Genomic DNA, 18,891 nt, shown 5'->3' with positions numbered 1-18,891 from the left:
CGGGTTCTATATGCTTTCTTGTGCATGGTAGCCTCTGGTGGACGTTCGCTTCCTTTCTGGTGGCTTGGGCTTGGGCCTGGTCCCTTCCGCTCTTCGGACTCCTTGGGCGGACTTGTGGGCTTTCTGCTTTTCGCTGTTGGCTGGTTGGGTTCCCTTGGTGGCAGGGTCTCTTTGGAGTGGTTTCATGCAGCTGTTTTGCCTTGTGCCTGCCTGGGTTCTCTACTTGGTGTGGCGTTCCCTTTGGGTTGTTCGGCTGGCGTGCTGGGTTCCCTTCTGCATCTCTATCCGTTCTTGCGGCTCTTGCCAGTCTGTTTTGATTGCGTCTGGTTCCATTGCTTTGGTCCTCTGGTGGTTTCAGCTCTCTCGCGGTTGGTGGTCCACCGTGCGGCGTTACTGTGTTTCGGTCGGACTGCATCTCTTTTCTACTTTGGCTTTTTGTTGGGTCACTGTGGTGGGGATGACCCCTGTTTCTTCGGTTCCGCTGTCTGTGCTTTTGCTCCCCTCTCGATTTTGGCTATCCGTTGGGCGGTCTTGGTGTGTTTGGACCGGCTTGTTGATTTCTGTTCTGGGGCCGGTTTGTTGTTACCTTTGGCTCCGTATGGTCTGGTCTCTGCCCTCCTTCAGTCATTGATTTGGGCGTATTTTCTGGCGGCCCTACGAGTTTCGGGGTCTGGGTTTTCGGCCCTCCTGGTGTCTCTCTGCCCTGGGCTGGTTATTCCTGCTAGTGGTTGCCTCTCTCTTGGGTGATTCTTCCACTCGTCTTGTCTATTGGGTTTGCCTGCTTTGTTGGCTTCCCCTTCTGGTCCGTTGGTTTCTTGTGAGTTTCCATGAAGCAGCTTGGCTTTGGTATGTGCTCACTTCGTTAATCATATGGCGAGGAAGATTTACGAGGAGGTAATGCCCCGGTTACTTACCGGTAATCTTCAGTACCCCAAGTATAATCTTCCTCGCCACATGAGTTCCCATCCCCCCCTCCCTCCCTCCCTGTCTGGCTGTTTGCTTCATGTTTCTGCTTAGTAGTTTCAGGCTGAAGGGTTGGGCAGGCCCTCCTTTTATAGAGGTCAGGGGTGATAGGGGTCGGCCATGTTGGGAAGGGATGGGAGGCTAACTTTGGTTTTGGAGGGTCCTGATGTGGAGCTGAAGCTCACTTCGTTAATCATGTGGCGAGGAAGAATATACTCGGAGCAATGAAGATTACCGCTAAGTAAACGGGGCATTACTCTGGCAACTTCAGGTAGACGCAAGATGCAAATCCCAAGAGTGGGAGATGTACAAGTCTAACTCACCTGTATTTTTCCGGGGACAACTTGTTTTTATCAATGTGTCTGGATGAGAACTCGTAAAATGGACTTGGCTGCCATCCAGTCATCCACATGGGCACACCGTAGAAGAGAGGAAAGTGAGAAGCAAGTCAGACGTATGGAAGGTCACCTCATGAAGAGACCAGAGTATCAAAAGCACTGAGGTCATTTAAGGAGAGCGAGTCACATGTACGCAAATCACCTCCTGAAGAGACCAGTGTACCATACACATATTTACCACCACTTAAAGCACAGCAGCGTATTCTGTTACCACACCTCAGTAAAGCAACGCCGTGTATTCCCAGTTACTACTCCTCAATGTAGCACAGTTGCAAATCCACAGTTATAAATTATCAATTGTGTACAGCACAGCAGCATATTCTTTTACTTTTAGCGTTCATATGAACAATATATCTTCAGAGCTGGTTCGATGCTTATTTAGTCCACCTCTCGACCGCCTCAATTCCGATATGCAATAAAAGCACGGAAGATTAAGGTGATCAAGCGAGGGAAGGATAGGGAAGGTACAGCAGGGAGGGAGATCTGTAAGAAATAAACAATATGGCTATCACTCACGGTAACACCTTTTGGCATAACAACATATAGCACTATATTATCATTACCTGTAAAGAAAAATATGACCTAGAACACTTCATGTTAGTTATAGGCATATCCTTTAAACAGCTTTGTGATAGCTCATTGGTATAGGGTAGGGAAGAAAATATCTGAAATGAGGTAAGGAGATATATTTTTACGTATAGTTCTTTCCTGTATGCTATCTTTTTAAGCATGAACCTTCTTGTTTGCCTACCCACTGAAAAGTATCATGTGTCCCACCTCATAGGGTATGAACATTAATCGAAGGACTCAAGATCCCCGTTTGAAAAACAGTAGTACATATGATGAGTAGGCGCCTTCAATAGAATCTAGAAGCACATACAAAAGCAAAGATCCTTTTTCCCCAAAGTTCGCAATGTCATAGAAGGCTATTTGCATCATAGACCTCTTCATTCTTCATTGCCAGGAATTATATCCCAACACGGTACTAGTTCATGCCCCAATTGTAAACAAATAATAATGCGACCAACAGTATTGTTGAATACTCCACATCTGACTCGTAATCAATGGTATAACTGAAAGATCTGCAGCACTTAATAGTTACACAGACCACCGCACAAAAGGCCTGATTTGTGTAACTACTGCAACCTCTGCAGTATCCCACTGTTAACCCTGGTTAAAGATGCCAGGCAGCAACTCCAGCTAACCAGACGGCTTCGTCGGGGATTGTTCTCGAAGGACACACGAACAACAGATGTCCGAATTAAAGGATACTGTGAAAACGGTGCGAAGCGCACCCTTACCCAATATCAAACTCGGAAAACTTGTTGCGGTGACAGCCAAACGATCCAGAACACATGGCTCGAATCTGCCCCTCGCTCACCGCTACTGCAGAATAAATACCATTTCCGCCTCCCTCCTTCCTTCCTGCATGTAACAGTGATGCACTCAAGGCTGATGGGATTTGTAGTTCACCCATCTCCCGCCTTGTCTACCAGCTGAACAAGGCTTTGAAAAGCACCACTGCCTCATTCATGTTCACCGCCAGGACTGCTAAGATTACCCTTGGCGTCCTCTGACCTGCAGCTGAGTGTATGTGTGTAACAGTTACCACACCTCAGTGAAACACAGCAGAGTACATCAACTTAACACCCCTTAACGTAGAACAGTAGCGAAATCACAGTTGCAAATTGTCAGTGAAGCATAGCAGTGTATTCCCGGTTACCAACGTTAAATATAGCACAGCGTCTAATGAAAGGTCTCAGATCTCCCCTGGACCAAGGTATGTACCGTCACTTTCCCAGGGAGAGAATATCAGTTCCAAACTTATGGAATATAACATACACAGCACTTCCTAAGGTGGGCAAACTTTCAACACACCCCCAAAGGCAAGGCAAGAAAACAATATCACACCAGTCTCCTCTAGACCAAGGTAACACACACACACACAACACTTCTCTAGAGCGAGATATCCTTTGCACATCACTTGCCAGGAGTAGAACAACTTCCTATAACACAATTACCTGCTAGAAGGGAATTCACCCATCCTTCTACAACAGAATACTTGGTCAAGAAGAGTCCACACCTCCTGCTACAAGGAAAAGATGAATTGGTATATCTGGGATATATTTATTAGTAAATTGCACCACACGGTAAGCCAAATGCACCCATCATAGCAGACTAACATATCAATAGTATGATTGAAACACAATCAAGGCAAACATATATGTAGAAATATATATATGTATATAAATGTATGGAACCTGAAAATAAAGTTATAGTAAGCAAGAACAGTAGGAAAACTAGAAATTAGTGGAACACCTGACCGTCTGTCTGTCCATCCAGTTTCCACTTCGCCAAAGGGGAGTCCGGTTCTTTGGCCGAAACAGGAGACAATAGTGACACTATACGCCCCACCGCCACAGCTGCACGTCTGCCCTGTGATGAACTTCCACCGAACAGAACCCAGACACCTCCTTTAGTACAAGTGGAGACGCACGATGAAGCTCCTGGTGGGCCTCGCCCCCTTTTCCCATCAGAGCCCATACCACTCCGCACCAAGGCCACAGCTTCAACTGGCCAGGCGTCTGCTATGGCTTCAGAGCAGAGCGAGCACATTCCTCTGACAAGATCCAGTTCTTTCTGGTCAGTAAAGTGCGAAATACAAGTGAAAAGGAAAACATGCCCTTCTCACCTAGTGAAGCTCAGAAAACGGCGACAGCTCAGAAAATGGAGTCACTCAAGCATAAGCCTCTATTCACGCAAAAGAGCAAAATTAGTATGCAAGATGACATAAGATCAGGCCAAAGCCAATAGCAAGCACTGCCATTAAGCAAGATAAAGTCAGAATCTGAAAGAGACATAATCAACCCCTACTTCGTAGCTTATTCTTACTAGGCAGGCCTACACATCACTATATTTTTGTTATAATATGCTAAATAAGACTGAGATGGTGATGGGCAACGGTCATTATCAGGCTATTTATCCACATAAATGGCACATTCATTACACAACGTATTCTTCTACCACACAATGAAGGAAAGCAGCGTACTCCCATTTACCCCCCTCATAGTCCATACCACTTTTCAATACACCACAGCAGCATAGTCCCAGTTACCACCACGCAAAACAGCACAGTAGCGAATTCGCAGATGCAAATTGCCAATGAAGCACAGCAGCGTAGTCCCAGTTACCACCCCTCAAAACAACACAGTAGAAAATTCGCAGTTAAACTGTCAATGAAGCACAGCAGAGAATTCCCTGTTACCAACGCTCAATACAGCACAGCAGCGTATTCTCTTACCACACCTCAGTAAAGCCAAGCAGTGTACTCCCACTTACTACTCCTCAATGTAGCACAGTGGCGAATTCGCAATTACCAATTATCAATGAAACACAGCAGAGTATTCCCCGTTACCCACGCTCAATAAAGCACAGCAGCATATTCTGTTACCACACCTCAATGAAGCAGAGCAACGTACTCCCAGTTACCACCACCCAATATAGCACAGCAGCTTATTTTGTTACCACACCTCAAAGAAGGGTAGCAGCATACTCCCAGTTACCCCCCTCATCAATGAAGAACAGCAGCGCATTCCCTGTTACAAACCCTTAATAAAGCACAGCAGTGTCGTATTCTGTTACCACACCTCAGTGAAGCAAAGCAGAGTACTCCGTTACTACTCCTCAATGTAGCACAGTCGCAAATTTGCTGCTACTAATTGTCAATAACGCACAGCAGCTTATTCCCAGTAATGAACGCTAAATACAGCACAGCAGCGTATTCGGTTACCACACCTCAGTGAAGGACAGCAGCGTACTCCCAATTACCGCCCTCATAGTCCGTACCACTCTTCAATGAAGTACAGCAGCGTAGTCCCAGTTACCACCCCTCAATATAGCACAGTGGCGAATTTGCAGTTACCACTCAAAGAAACACAGCAGAGTATTCCCTGTTACCACACCTCAATGAAGCAGAGCAGTGTACTCCCAGTTATCTGACAAACAAAACAGTTCAAAGGAGAGGGTCCAAGGGAATAAATTTTAAAGACCACTAAGGATTATATCCCCAGACAACTATTACCAAATATAGAAATCCTAGGGTCTACACAAGTGCCAGTAAACAAACAACACTACCTCCAAGTTATAGCCTGAACCGGTGCGGTAGTGGTCAACCTATTCGGTGATAATTAATAATCAAAGTACATCTAAGGGCAGATCCCTTTCAAGACGTAATCCCTCACTCACCAATGGTGACATGCTTCTTCATAGGGACTCTCCGGCAGCAGGCTCTCCAGGTCTAGCAGTACTGACGTATATAGAGCGGTGCTTCCCTCCCGAGCGGTTGCCAGGTAGAGGCGAGGTCCTGTACCCAGCCTTGGCGGGTATCAGCATTTGTGGATAGCGGCCAATGATATTGCTTTGGCCACATATCCTTTTCAGTTTCTTTTTCACTTTATTACAAGCAGCAGTCTTTTCGCAAGGTCCTGATGAAAGCCTGATCCAGTTTGGGTCTTCTAGGGCTGAAACATGTTGACCACTTAATATCACACCATAGCGGTTCAAATCCATACCGCTGGAGCACTGCTTTTTTAACCCGGACAGCAAGCATCTCTTTATTAAAGTATGTTTTTGATGCCTCCTAGCCAGTTTTGGCCATCACATTTTCTCACATGTTCGCTATTTTTCTTATCATTTGCGCTGCATCCTCACTCATACATTCTTGCTCATCATATGTGGATTTAGTCGATCCTTAAAATCCAAATATAAAGCATCCCTGAGCTCCTCCCTCTCTGTGAGGGGGTTGTAGCCCCCAAAGGAACTAGGGTTTTCCTTTGGGAGGAGAGTCCCTATGATGAATCATGTCACCATTGGTGAGTGAGGGATTACGTCCTGAAAGGGATCTGCCCTTAGATGTACTTTGATGTACTTTGCTATACTCCCAGTTATCACCCGTCAGTATAGCACAGCAGTGTATTCGGTTACCAAACCCCAGTGAAATACAGCAGAGTACTCTCAGTTACCACCTCACAATGTAGCACAGCAGCGAATTTGCAGTTAGTAGTAGTAAAAAAAGCACGACAGCTTATTTCCAGTAACAAACGCTCAATACAGCACAGCATAGTATTCTGCTACCACATCTCAGTGAAGCACAACAGTGTATTTCCATTTACCACCCCTCAAAATAGTACAGTAGTGAATTAGCAGTTACAAAATCGATGAAGTACAGCAGCTTATTTCCCGTTACCGATGCTCAATACAGCACAGCAGCGTATTCTGTTACCACAGCTCAGTGAAGGACAGCAGTTTAATCCCAGTTACTACTCCTCAATGTAGAACAGAGGCGAATTTGCAGTTACCAATCATCAATGAAGAACAGCAGCGCATTCCCAGTTACAAACCCTTAATAAAGCACAGCAGTGTATTCTGTTACCATACCTCAAAGAAGGATAGCAGCGTACTCCGTTACCGCCTCATAGTCCGTACTGCTCTTCAATAAAGCACAGCAGCATAGTCCCAGTTACCAAGCCTCTATACAGCAAAGCACAGTATTCTGTTACCACAACTCACTAAAGAAAAGGAGTACTCCCAGTTACTACTTCTCAATGTAGCACAGTGGCCAGTTCACAGTTGCCAATCATTAATGAAGCAGAGCAGCGTATTCTCCGTTACCAATGCTCAATAAAGCACAACAGGGTATTTTGTTACCACACCTCAATGAAGAACAGCAGCGTACTTCCAGTTACCACCCTCCAATATAGCACTGTAGCACATTGGCAGTTGCAAAATGTCCATGAAGCACAGCAGCGTATTCCCAGTAATGAAAGCTCAATACAGCACAGCAGCGTATTTAGTTACAACTCAATGAAGCAAAGCAGTGTACTCCCAGTTATTACTCCTCAATGTAGCACAGTGGCCAATTCACAGTTACCAATCATCAATGAAGCACAGCAGCTTATTCCCTGTTACCAACGCTCAATAAAGAACAGCAGCATATTCTGTCACCACACCTCAATGAAGCAGAGCAGCAGACTCCCAGTTACCAACCCTCAATATAGCAGAGTAGTGAATTCACAGTTGCAAATGGTCAATGAAGCATCGCAAGGCATTCCTGGTTACCAAAACTTAAAGCACAGCAGCATAGTCTGTTACCACATCCCAGTGAAACACAGCAGCGTACTCCCAGTTACCCCCCACATAGTCCGTACCACTCTTCAAAGTACAGCAGCGTAGTCCCAGTTAACACCCCTCAATATAGTACAGTAGTAAATTTGCAGATACAAACTATCAATGAAGCAAAGCAGTGTATTCCCCGTTACCAACGCTCAATAAAGCACAGCAATGTATTCTGTTACCACATCTCAATGAAGCAGAGCAGCGTACTCCCAGTTACTACCCTTCAATATACCACAGTAGCGAAATCACAGTTGCAAATTGTCAAATGAAGCATAGCAGTGTATTCCCGGATACGAACGTTAAATATAGCACAGCAACGTATTCTTCTACCACACAATGAAGGAAAGCAGCGTACTCCCATTTACCCCCCTCATAGTCCGTACCACTTTTCAATAAACCACAGCAGCTTAGTCCCAGTTACCACCCCTCAAAACAGCACAGTAGCGAATTCGCAGTTGCAAATTGTCAATGAAGCACAGCAGCGTATTCCCTGTTACCAACGCTCAACACAGCACAGCAGCGTATTCTGTTACCACACCTCAAAGGGCAGCAGTGTACTCCCAGTTACCCCCCATAGTCTGTAATGCTCTTCAATAAAGCACAGCAGTGTTGTTCCAGTTACCAACGCTCAATAAAGGACAGCAGCTTATTCTGTTACTAAACCCCAGTGAAATACAGCAGAGTACTCCCAGTTACCACCACACAATGTAGCACAGCAGCAAATTTGCAGTTACTAATAGTCAATAAAGCACAGCAGCTTATTCCCAGTAACAAACGCGCAAAACAGCATAGCAGTGTATTCTGTTACCACACCTCAGTAAAGCCAAGCAGTGTACTCCCACTTACTACTCCTACTCAATATAGCACAGTGACAAATTTGCAGTTACCAATCATCAATGAAGAACAGCAGCGCATTCCCGGTTACAAACGCTCAATAAAGCACAGCAGCTTATTCTGTTACCACACCTCAGTGAAGCAAAGCAGTGTACTCCCAGTTACTACTCCTCAATGTAGCATAGTGTTGAATTTGCAGTTACCAATCATCAATGAAGAACAGCAGCGCATTCCCTGTTACCACCCCTCAATATAGCACAGTAGCACATTGGCTATTTCAAATTGTCAATGAAGCACAGCAGCATATTCCCAGTAATGAAAGCTCAATACAGCACTGCAGCATATTCTGTTACCACACCTCATTGAAGCAAAGCAGTGAACTCCCAGTTACTACTCCTCAATGTAGCACGGTGGCAATTTTGCTGCTACTAATTGTCAATAACGCACAGCAGCTTATTCCCAGTAATGAACGCTCAATAAAGCACAGCAGCTTATTCAGTTACCAAACCCCAGTGAACTACAGCAGACTACTCCCAGTTACCACCCCACAATGTAGAATAGCAGCGAATTTGCAGTGACAAATAGTCAATAAAGCACAGCAGCTTATTCCCAGTAACAAATGCTCAATACAGCACAGAAGCGTATTCTGCTACCACACCTCAGTGAAGCACAGCATATTTCCATTTACCACCCCTCAATATAGTACAGTAGTGAATTAGCAGTTACAAATCATCAATTAAGTACAGCAGCGTATTCCCGGTTATCAACGCTCAATACAGCACAGCTGCTTATTCTGTTACCACACATCAGTAAAGGACAGCAGGGTACTCCCAGTTACCCCCTCATAGTCCGTACCACTCTTCAATGAAGTACAGCAGTGTAGTCCCAGTTACCAACGTTCAATACAGCAGTGTATTCTGTTACCACACCTCAGTAAAGCAAAGCAGTGTACTCCCAGTTACCACCCCTCAATATAGCGGAGTGGAGAATTCGCAGTTGCCACTCCAAGAAACACAGCAGCTTATTCTGTTTCCACACCTCAGTAAAGCAAAGCAGTGTACTCCCAGTTACTACTCCTCAATGTAGCACAGTGGAGAATTTGCAGTTACCAATTATCAATGAAACACAGCAGAGTACTCCCTGTTACCAACGTTCAATAAAGCAATGCAGCATATTCTGTTACCACACCTCAATGAAACAGAGCATCATACTCCCAGTTACCACCCCCTCAATATAGCACAGCAGCATAATCTGTTACCACACCTCAAAGAAGGATAGCAGGTTACTCCCAGTTACCCCCTCATAGTCCGTACTGCTCTTCAATAAAGCACAGCAGCGTAGTCCCAGTTACCAATGCTCTATACAGCAAAGCACAGTATTCTGTTACCACAACTCAATGAAGCACAGCAGCGTACTTCGTTACCACCCTTCAATATAGCACAGTAGCACATTGGCAGTTGCAAATTGTCCATGAAGCACAGCAGCGTATTCCAGTAATGAAAGCTCAATACAGCACTGCAGCGTATTCCGTTACCACTCCTCAGTGAAATACAGCAGAGTACTCCCAATTACATCACACAATGTAGCACAGCAGCGAATTTGCAGTAATAGTCAATAAAGCACAGCAGCTTATTCCCAGTAACAAACGCTCAGCACAGTATAGTATTCTGCTACCACACCTCAGAGAAGCACAACAGCGTATTTCCATTTACCACCCCTCAATATAGTACAGTAGTGAAATAGCAGTTACAAATCGTCGATGAAGTACAGCAGCTTATTTCTGGTTATCAATGCTCAATACAGCACAGCAGCGTATTCTGTTACCACACCTCAGTGAAGGACAGCAGCGTACTCCCAGTTAGCACCCCTCAATACAGCACAGCATCGTATTCTGTTACCACAACTCACTAAAGAAAAGAAGTACTCCCGGTTACTACTCATCAATGTAGCACAGTAACGAATTTGCAGTTACCAATCAGCTTGGAAGCACAGCAACGTATTCAAAGTAATGAACGCTCAATACAGCACTGCAGCGTATTCTGTTACCACACCTCAGTGAAGGACAGCAGCGTACTCCCAGTTACCACCCTTCAAAATAGCACAGCAGCATATTCTGTTACCACACCTCAAAGAAGGATAGCAGCATCCACCCAGTTACCCCCCTCATAGTCAGCACCACTCTTCAATGAAGTACAGCAGCGTAGTTCGTTACCAGCCCTCAGTACAGCACAGCAGCGTATTCTGTTACCACACCTCAGTGAAACAAAACAGTACTACCAGTTATTATCCCGCAATGTAGCACAGTAGCATTTATGTAGTTACTACTCCTCAATGTAGCCCATTGGCGAATTTATTACCAATCAACAAAGCACAGCAGCGTATTCGCTGTTACCAACGCTCAATAAAGCACACAGCGTATTCTGTTACACTTCAGTGAAGCACAGCAGCATACTCTCAGTAACCGCCCACAATATAGCACAGAAGCGAATTTGCCGTTGCATATGGTCAATTTAGCACAGCAGCGTATTCCGTTACCTCCCTTCATGAAGGGACCAGTTCACCAAAGCACCTAGAAGTCAATTACGCAGCGAAATTCAGAGGCATGCAAGATCACCCCATGAAGAGGAGCATGCATCAAAGCACAGAATAGTCCCTCATGCAGAGCAAATAAGAGCTAAGTAAGGTAGACTCATCAAGAGGAAAGTGCCTCAAAACGCTGAGGCGTCAGAGACAACAAATATGAGGTACGCAAGTTCATCCGATGCAGAGGCCAGTGTATCAAAGCAATGAGAAATTAATTACACAGAACGTCAGAGGTATGCAAGATCGCTTCATGAAGAGAAGCATGCATCAAAGCACAGAATAGTGCATCGGGCAGAGCAAATCAGAGGTACGCAAGCTCACCCCATGAGAAGGCCCATGCGTCAAAGCATCGAGATGTCAATCACGCAGAGCAGGTCAGAGGTAAGCAATATTGCCACCTAAAAAGATAACTGCATCAAACACTGAGAAATCAAACAGAGCAAGTCTGAGGTACACAATGTCACCTCATTAAGAGACCAGGACATCAAAGTAAGATCACCCTATGAAGGGGGAGCAAGCGTCACTCACGCAGAGCAAGTCAGAGGTCTGCAAGGTTTCCCCAAGAACAAGCCCAAGAGTCAAAGCATCGAGAAAAACAAGCAGACCAAGTCAGAGGTATGCTAGGTCGCCCGATGAGGCCTGTGCGCCAAAGCACCAAGGCATCAATCACGCAGAGCAGATCAGAGGCACTCTAGCTCACCCCATGAAGAGGCCTGTGCATCACATAGAACAGACCTCTGCTGTAAGGAATGTATAAAAAAAGTCATGCTGAGCACCAGAAGATAGACATAGTCTGCACATTCTCGCCAAAGGTTCCACAGTCTTTGGCCTATTTCTTCATCCACTTCCAGAGAGGGTGGGCTCCGTCGCCTTTGACATACAGTTTGCTAAATATGTGATGGACTGCACCCGGCAAATGCTGGAATCTGCACCTCTTCCTCAGGTTCCTGAGGGAGAAAAGCATCAGTCAATGTGCATAGAAGCTGCTATGTGGTAGGTGCAGCACTACCTGCCTCTGGCGCCGTCAACGCTGTGCAATGCCCTACTTAAGTTAATTAAAGCCTCAAGTACGAGCTGAAATCCCATACGCTCCTCAAAGACCACCCCTCACCCCTGCCCATTACAGACCTGTTTAACAAACTGGCTAGAAGGGAAACCTGGGATCCGTAAATGCTTCTCAGCATAAGTTGCATAAAGTTAAACAAGCAGAGTGTATTTTACAGGGTCTTTCCTCCTTTGGAGGGTAAGTTGACAAATAATGCAAACAAGCCCACTAGAATGAAGCGGAAAAGAAAATGGTCAGAGAAAACCTCTCTTTACCCATTTCTTCAGTGCATGTCTCCAACTTCAAGTCTCTTTTAAGCACTACATGAAACATATGGTGCCTGCTGAGACAAGCGAGCTCGGAACCATTAACATTAGGCTAGCAACTTCAGGTAGATGCAAGATGCAAGATGCAAATCCCAAGAGTGGAAGAGGTACAAGTCCAACTCACCTGTATCTTTCCAAGGACACCTTGTTTTTATCAATGTTTCTGGATGAGAACTCGTAAATGGACTTGACTGCCCTCCAGTCATCCACTTGGGCATACTGTAGAAGAGAGGAAAGTGAAAAGTGAATTACACAGAAAAAGTCAGATGTATGCAATATCATCTCATGAAGAGAGACCAGTGTATAAAAAGCACTGAGAAGTCAGTTACATAGAGCAAGTCAGAGGCATGCAAGATCGCCTCATGAGGGGACCAGTGTACCAAAACACTGCGAGCAAGTATGTGGTATGCAAGATCGCCTCATGAAGAGACAGACCAGTGTACCATACACATGGTTACCAACACTCGATGATGCACTGCCGCGTACTCCAGTTGCCACCCGTCAGTAAAACACAGCAGGGTACTCCCAGTTACCACTCCTCAATGAAGCAAAACAAACAAGTTCATTATTACCACTCAGTAAAGTACAACTGTGTAATATGTTACCAGCCCTCATGCTCCCAATCACCAACCTTCAGTGAAGCATAGCAGCATACTCCCGGTTACCACTCTGATGCAAAGCAGCGTACTTGCAGATACCACCCCACAGTAAAGTACTATAGCGTACTCAGTTACCACCCTCACTGAAGAACAGCAGCAAATTAAAGTTAAAGTTTGGAGGATAATTTGGCAATGATGCAAACAAGTCCACTGAAAAGATGCGGAAAAGAAAATGGTCAGAGAAAACCTTTATTTTCCCGTTTAATCATTGCATGTCTCCAACTTCAAGTCTCTTCTAAGCTCTCTGTGAAACATATGGTGGCTGATGAGACAAGCGAGCTCGGAACCATTAACATTAGGCTAGCAACTTCAGGTAGATGCAAGATGCAAATCCCAAGAGTGGAAGAGGTACAAGTCTAACTCACCTGTATTTTCCGGGGTCACCTTGTTTTTATCAATGGGTCTGGAGGAGAACTCGTAAATGGACTTGGCTGCCATCCAATCTTCCACATGGGCACACTGTAGAAGAGAGGAAAGTGAGAAGCAAGTCAGACGTATGGAAGGTCGCCTCATGAAGAGACAAGAGTATCAAAAGCACGGAGGTAATTTAAGCAGAGCAAGTCACGTGTATGCAAAATCACCTCATGAAGAGACCAGTATACCATACACACATTTACCACCACTCAATTAAGCACAGCAGCGTACTCGGTCACCATCCCTCATACTCTTTTACAATTACTCAATAAAGCACAGCAGCATATTCGGTTTCCAAAACACAGTGAAGCACAGCAGCGTATTCCCATTTACCATCCTCTCAGTGAAGGAAAGCACCATTCTCCCAGCTACCACCCCTCGATGATGAGGATTCTCTGGGCAGATGTAGATACAGATCATTGAACACGGCTCATAACTCAAAGTGCAAACAGTACTTACAATAAACCAATGCCCACCCAGTCCAATACTTGCTTTCATATAGAAGTATTTTCTTTCTAACTCTTCACATGCAAATGTATATGACATTCAGAAGCAATAACGCAATCCTCCTTATGATCGAATTTCTAGTAGGCGTCAGGCAAATCCCTGTCCCACCCTCCTTTGTGATCTTGGTGTCCTGGGTGATGTTCCCTCAGCCATCAGGGAGACTAGCAGTACTTTCTCCCCCCCCCCCCCTCCAAGTCCTGGTCACATGCTGACGTCTTGCAGAGCTTCACTTCCTCATAAAGCCCATCTGGCTGCTTAGCCAAAGACAAAGTTTCTGGTTTCAATCTCCCCTTTTTAGGTCTCGCCTGACCCAGCGCATGCGCTGGTCTGGCAAGACTTATTGAGAGGGCTCCAAAAAGTGCTACCAGGCCAGCGTAGAGCTACAGTGCATGTGCGCGCGCGCGCCGCGCCTGACCGTGATTACTTTCACTTTCCCGGCCGCACGGCCCTTTGCCATAGCCAATAGTACTTGCTTTTGGGACCTTATAAGTATTTAGTTATGCAACTGTTGCATGGCTAAACACTTATAAGGTCCCAAAGGCGAGACCTATTGGCTATGCCAATGCTTGTTGGAGTTCTTTTCCAGACAGCAAATGTGATTTTGGGTCGGAGCCTTTGAAGTTTTATATTGGGATTTTGCTTTTTTTTTTTTTTTTTTTTTAAGTGGACATCTTTCCTCTTCTCCTTTCCTCTGAAGGGATGGTTGTCACACAGACATGACTGAGGATTATTGACCCACAGCACAATTCATGGGAATGATCCGCATTCACATCCAGATATCAGTCACGGTGCTATGTGCATAAGAAGGTTAATCCTGGAGTCCCACACATACTCTTTATGATACCTTTATCAGCCCAAACTCCCTTCCTGGGATGTGTCCAGGCCCCTTCCTAGTGATCTATCCCTGACTCAAAGGGCACTCTTTTTAGTGCACAGGGGGAGCCTCGCTCTCCCTCCTCCAGTGTGTCCCACCCAGATCACAGGAATGCAGCAATACACAAACCTATCTGGGGGGATTCATCTGCTTCTCATTTCTTCAATATGTTTGGGCGAAACTTTTGGAGTTTCACTCTGCAGAATTCTGCGGAGTTACATAAAACAGTGCTAAATTCTGCGGGCTTCCACCATCCAACAGAAAAAAATGCATGTTGCGCTGCTTGCGCCACAGTAGCTCGAGAAGCACTGAAAAATCAGCACGACTGGCAGAATGCGGTGTGAACGAACGCTTAGCCATTAACCCCTTGCGGGCGGGTAGATATTGCATTGTTAGTCAGTGTTAATAATAAATACATGTTTTTTATAACTCAACTGTGTGGTTATTTTTCTAGCTTTCTAAGGTTGCCTAAGGCAACTAAAATCACCACAAGGGTTGTCTGGATTAATGCGGGGGGCTAAGTGATTTCCATATACTAAGCCAGCCTCCTACCCTCTCCCTCACTATAGACAGGATACCAATCCTTGTATTGAAGCATTTGTTGTGAAGTCAAGTTTTATTGTTCAGCCATTAACCCGCCACCCAAAGAAACAGAAGCACCCTCCCGTCCTGAGTGAGGACACTGCTCTAGCGGTGTCAGAGATCCGATCACTGTGCCTGCTGTCTTGGCACAGTTTACTGGAGTCCCACTAGTCCAGTGGCCACTGGCTAGCTGTAGGAGAGTAGTGACTGGCCAGAGTACCAGGACACCCCAATATCCCCCCAGATGTTACAAAAAAAAAAAGTGAGGCCTGTACCACAGGACGCTATTCACCAACTACAGCTTGTAACTGGAAATACCACACAGGCTCCAACAGCACCGGGGAGAGGTCTAGGCAAAGTGATCTCACCTTCAAGGAATGGGATCAAGCTTCCCAGTCTCCCTCTGTCTCAGTTGATGTGCTGCAAGCTTCCTTATCTTCAGCAGCTATCTGCAATTTCCTTGTTCAAAGTGCCAGCTCCACAAGCCTCACAGAACAGCTGGTTTTCTGACCAATCCTGCTGACTGATTCTCCTCATCAAACTGTCAAATTCCTTGGTAGCATATTCAATCAGTTACACAGAAAACCACTTCAAGTTCAACCCTTTTCAAGGGGCTTTCAGATTGTCAGACGCAGCGAACAAGCGTCTTATCTTGCCTTCACACTACAGGTCCTGGCTGGCTTCCTTGGACGGACACTGTGTGGCTCACCTTCATAAGTAGACTAGTTGTGAACAGACAACTGACCGCTGAAGACAGACTTAATACTTCGGATTGGTAGACTGATCCAATCAGTGTGTCTGCTACTTTTGAATCCTGGGTGCCCCTCCAATCGTGAGGCACACTTGTGACATGTTCACTGCTGTCCAAGGTAGGCAAAGGATGACATACTGTCTTCCATTGTACCACTCCGTGCTACTCCCAAGAGAGGAATTTCAATTAACTCCAGACCAGGAGGCCCTGGCCATCACTTAACAGAAAGGTGGGAGGGTCCCTCCTAGCAGAGTTAATGTAGCTAAACACAGATAAGCCCACTGGGCTTCTTCATGGATTAGGGAAAGGACACGTGGGAGCTGGCACATCGAGCAGAACTGCTCATATTACACACAATGGCTCAACTCACCATCCTTCCCCAGTACACCCACTGGCTCTCAAACATGTTTCTTTTTGGTTTTATACAGCGCAAACACCCCGAAAATATCAGAGCATTTCAAATGAGCACCAGTTGCGTTACAGATGGACACATTTATTTTGTTAGGCATGGGGAGATGAAGTAATTTGCCCCGAATCACAGGATGTTGAAACCCCCTTGCTGAGATTAACACGGATCCCCAGCTCCGAAGTAGCCCGCTCAAGCCGTTAAGCCTCATCCTCTCCCCACGTTCCAGGTAGACAAGTGAGACTGCACAGACTTGATTAGGAGGGTGGCTAGTAACCCACCCTTCTTAGAATACAGGGATACCAGACTATAGATTTATTGCTGCCACCACTGTCAATCTACCACAGCCTGGGTAGAGATGGCAGTAGCCACTCTGTGAAAAAAGGGGGCACAATACATGCCCCCCCCCTCGACCTCAGAGCCAAGCTCTAGGGTCTCAATCCATGTAAACGGGCGATTGTCATGCTCACTGAGGCAGGGATCTAGAAAACATACAGTAACTTTTAAGGTTACTTGACTGGAGATCACCATAAGGCAGGGAAAGCACGCTTTCCAGAGACATGCAGAAGACCTATCCCAACATATGCCCACCCCCAGATTAGAAGGGCCTGTAATTATTTCCCAGTGGGAGAAGACCAATCATCTGATTGGTTAAACCGTCAGGAAAGGACATCTTTGTTACCGTGCTGCAAGCCTGCCTTATGTTCCACAATGAAATCTAGCCCCTCGAGAGATATGCACCACCTGATCACCTCCCCCTTCATTGCCATGAGCCACGTGAGGGGCTTGTGATCAGTCTGTACCACAACCTTTGCGCCAAAAAAGTAAAGCCTGACTCTTCAAAGGGCTCACATTATGGCAAAACATTTTCCACTCCAGACCAGTTATGCTCCCTGGGGAGTAGTCAACGGCTAATTAAGGCCACCGGATGCTCTCTTCTCTTCCCATTGAGCTGGGCAAGCACTGCCCCAACTCCCTGCATCCTCACCAACACTGGTCTCATATGTTGTCCTTCCAGGAGGTACTGAGCACTGCAATGTCATCCAGGTACACCACACAGATCTCTTCCAGACCTGACAATACATGGTTGACTAAGCACTGGCAGTAGCATTCTTCAACGCAAAAGGGATAACTTTAAATTGGTAGCACACCCCTGGGGTTGAAAATGCTGTTTCCTCCTTGGCATCAGGGGTTAAGGCAATCCACCAGTAACAGCTGGTAGATCAAAAGTACTAAGGTACTTTGCGACACCCAACCTATCCACCACCTCTCCAGCTCAAGGAATAGGATGGGCATCAGTTTTTGTCAGTGTTTAGACCGCAATAGTCCACACAGAAGTGCAGGTGAGCTGACCCCTACTTAGGCACCAACACAACTGGGCTGGCCCAGAGAGTACGGGAGGTCTCAAAAATACCCATGTCCAGCACCTTGACCACTTCATTCTTGATGCACTCTTGGAAATGGTCTAACATCCTGAATGCCTTACTTTTAAAAGGCAGGGTGCCCCCTTTGTCTATGCTGTGAACATAGACAGGCATCAGCCCGGGGGTAATTGAAAAGAGATGGAAAAGTCTCCCGAGCAGCTCTTTATACAACACCTGCTGTTCAGGTGTCAGTTCAGAGGAAAGCTTAACACCCTCAAATGAACGATCCTTCTCATCGTTTTGCAATACGTCAGGGAGCGGCTAACTCTCCTCTTCCACTTCTTCAGCCATTGCAAGCAAAGAAACTGTGTAATCCCTTTGAAGACACGGCTTCAGCGGATTAACATGGAACACCCTTTGGGGCTCCTATGTGTCACCTGTGTCATCTAAATAGGTGACATCAGAAATCTTCCCAACTTTGTAGGGGCCATACCACTGGTCATCCAGAGCCATGGGACAAATCGGCTTTTGGACCTACACTTCCAGGTCCAGCATAACCTTCTGGTCATACCACTCCATCATCTCCCGACTGGCTTGAAGATTATTCTTTGCTTTACTCATGAGCTGGGCCATTAATCTGCGGAGACGCAGGACATAGTCTACCACACCATGGGTAGGGGATTTAGGGTTGCCCTCCCAGCCTCCTTGACCAAAGTCAGGGGACCTCCGACAGGATGTCCAAAAAGAAGTTCTAAGGGACTGAACCCAACTCCTTTCTACTGTCTCTCCCTGTAAGCAAACAACAGACATGGCAAGAGGAGATCCCACTTCCTATTGAGGGGATCAGACAGAGTCCTTGTCATGCTCTTTAGGGTCTTATTGAAGTGTAGACTTTGTTGGGCTTCGCTGGGAACCAAAACTGCATGAAGGAAGACTCGCTGCTCCTGGTCGCGCTGTTCTTCAAATCTTCTGCCTCATCTGTGCTTTGCTCGGGTTACACTGAAGACCAGT

The 18,891-nt window shown here is 46.0% G+C and overlaps 1 protein-coding gene across 2 annotated transcripts in view; it reads right to left on the bottom strand.

Annotated features, from left to right (window-relative positions):
* LOC146856198 (uncharacterized) overlaps positions 1-18,891 on the bottom strand; it is an 86,573-nt gene that overhangs the window by 55,295 nt on the left and 12,387 nt on the right. Inside the window, exons 2-4 of one of the 2 annotated variants that reach the window (XR_014980915.1) lie at positions 13,348-13,441; positions 12,448-12,542; positions 10,679-11,899 (exon numbers count right to left, since the gene is read on the bottom strand). Coding sequence is in view for 1 of the 2 variants with exons in the window: in XM_085650710.1 (XP_085506836.1) it covers positions 12,448-12,541 (94 nt within the window). In the remaining variant the exon portion in view is untranslated. Of the gene's footprint in view, positions 1-10,678; positions 11,900-12,447; positions 12,543-13,347; positions 13,442-18,891 lie in introns of those variants that run through there. The other variant, XM_085650710.1, reaches the window with a different exon arrangement.

This window comes from Triturus cristatus, chromosome 4_1 (genome assembly GCF_964204655.1).
Source record: "Triturus cristatus chromosome 4_1, aTriCri1.1, whole genome shotgun sequence".
In the NCBI taxonomy this organism is placed as follows: Eukaryota; Metazoa; Chordata; class Amphibia; order Caudata; family Salamandridae; genus Triturus; species Triturus cristatus.
Note: the sequence above shows the minus strand (reverse complement) of the source record. Positions and strands in the feature narration are given on the sequence as shown.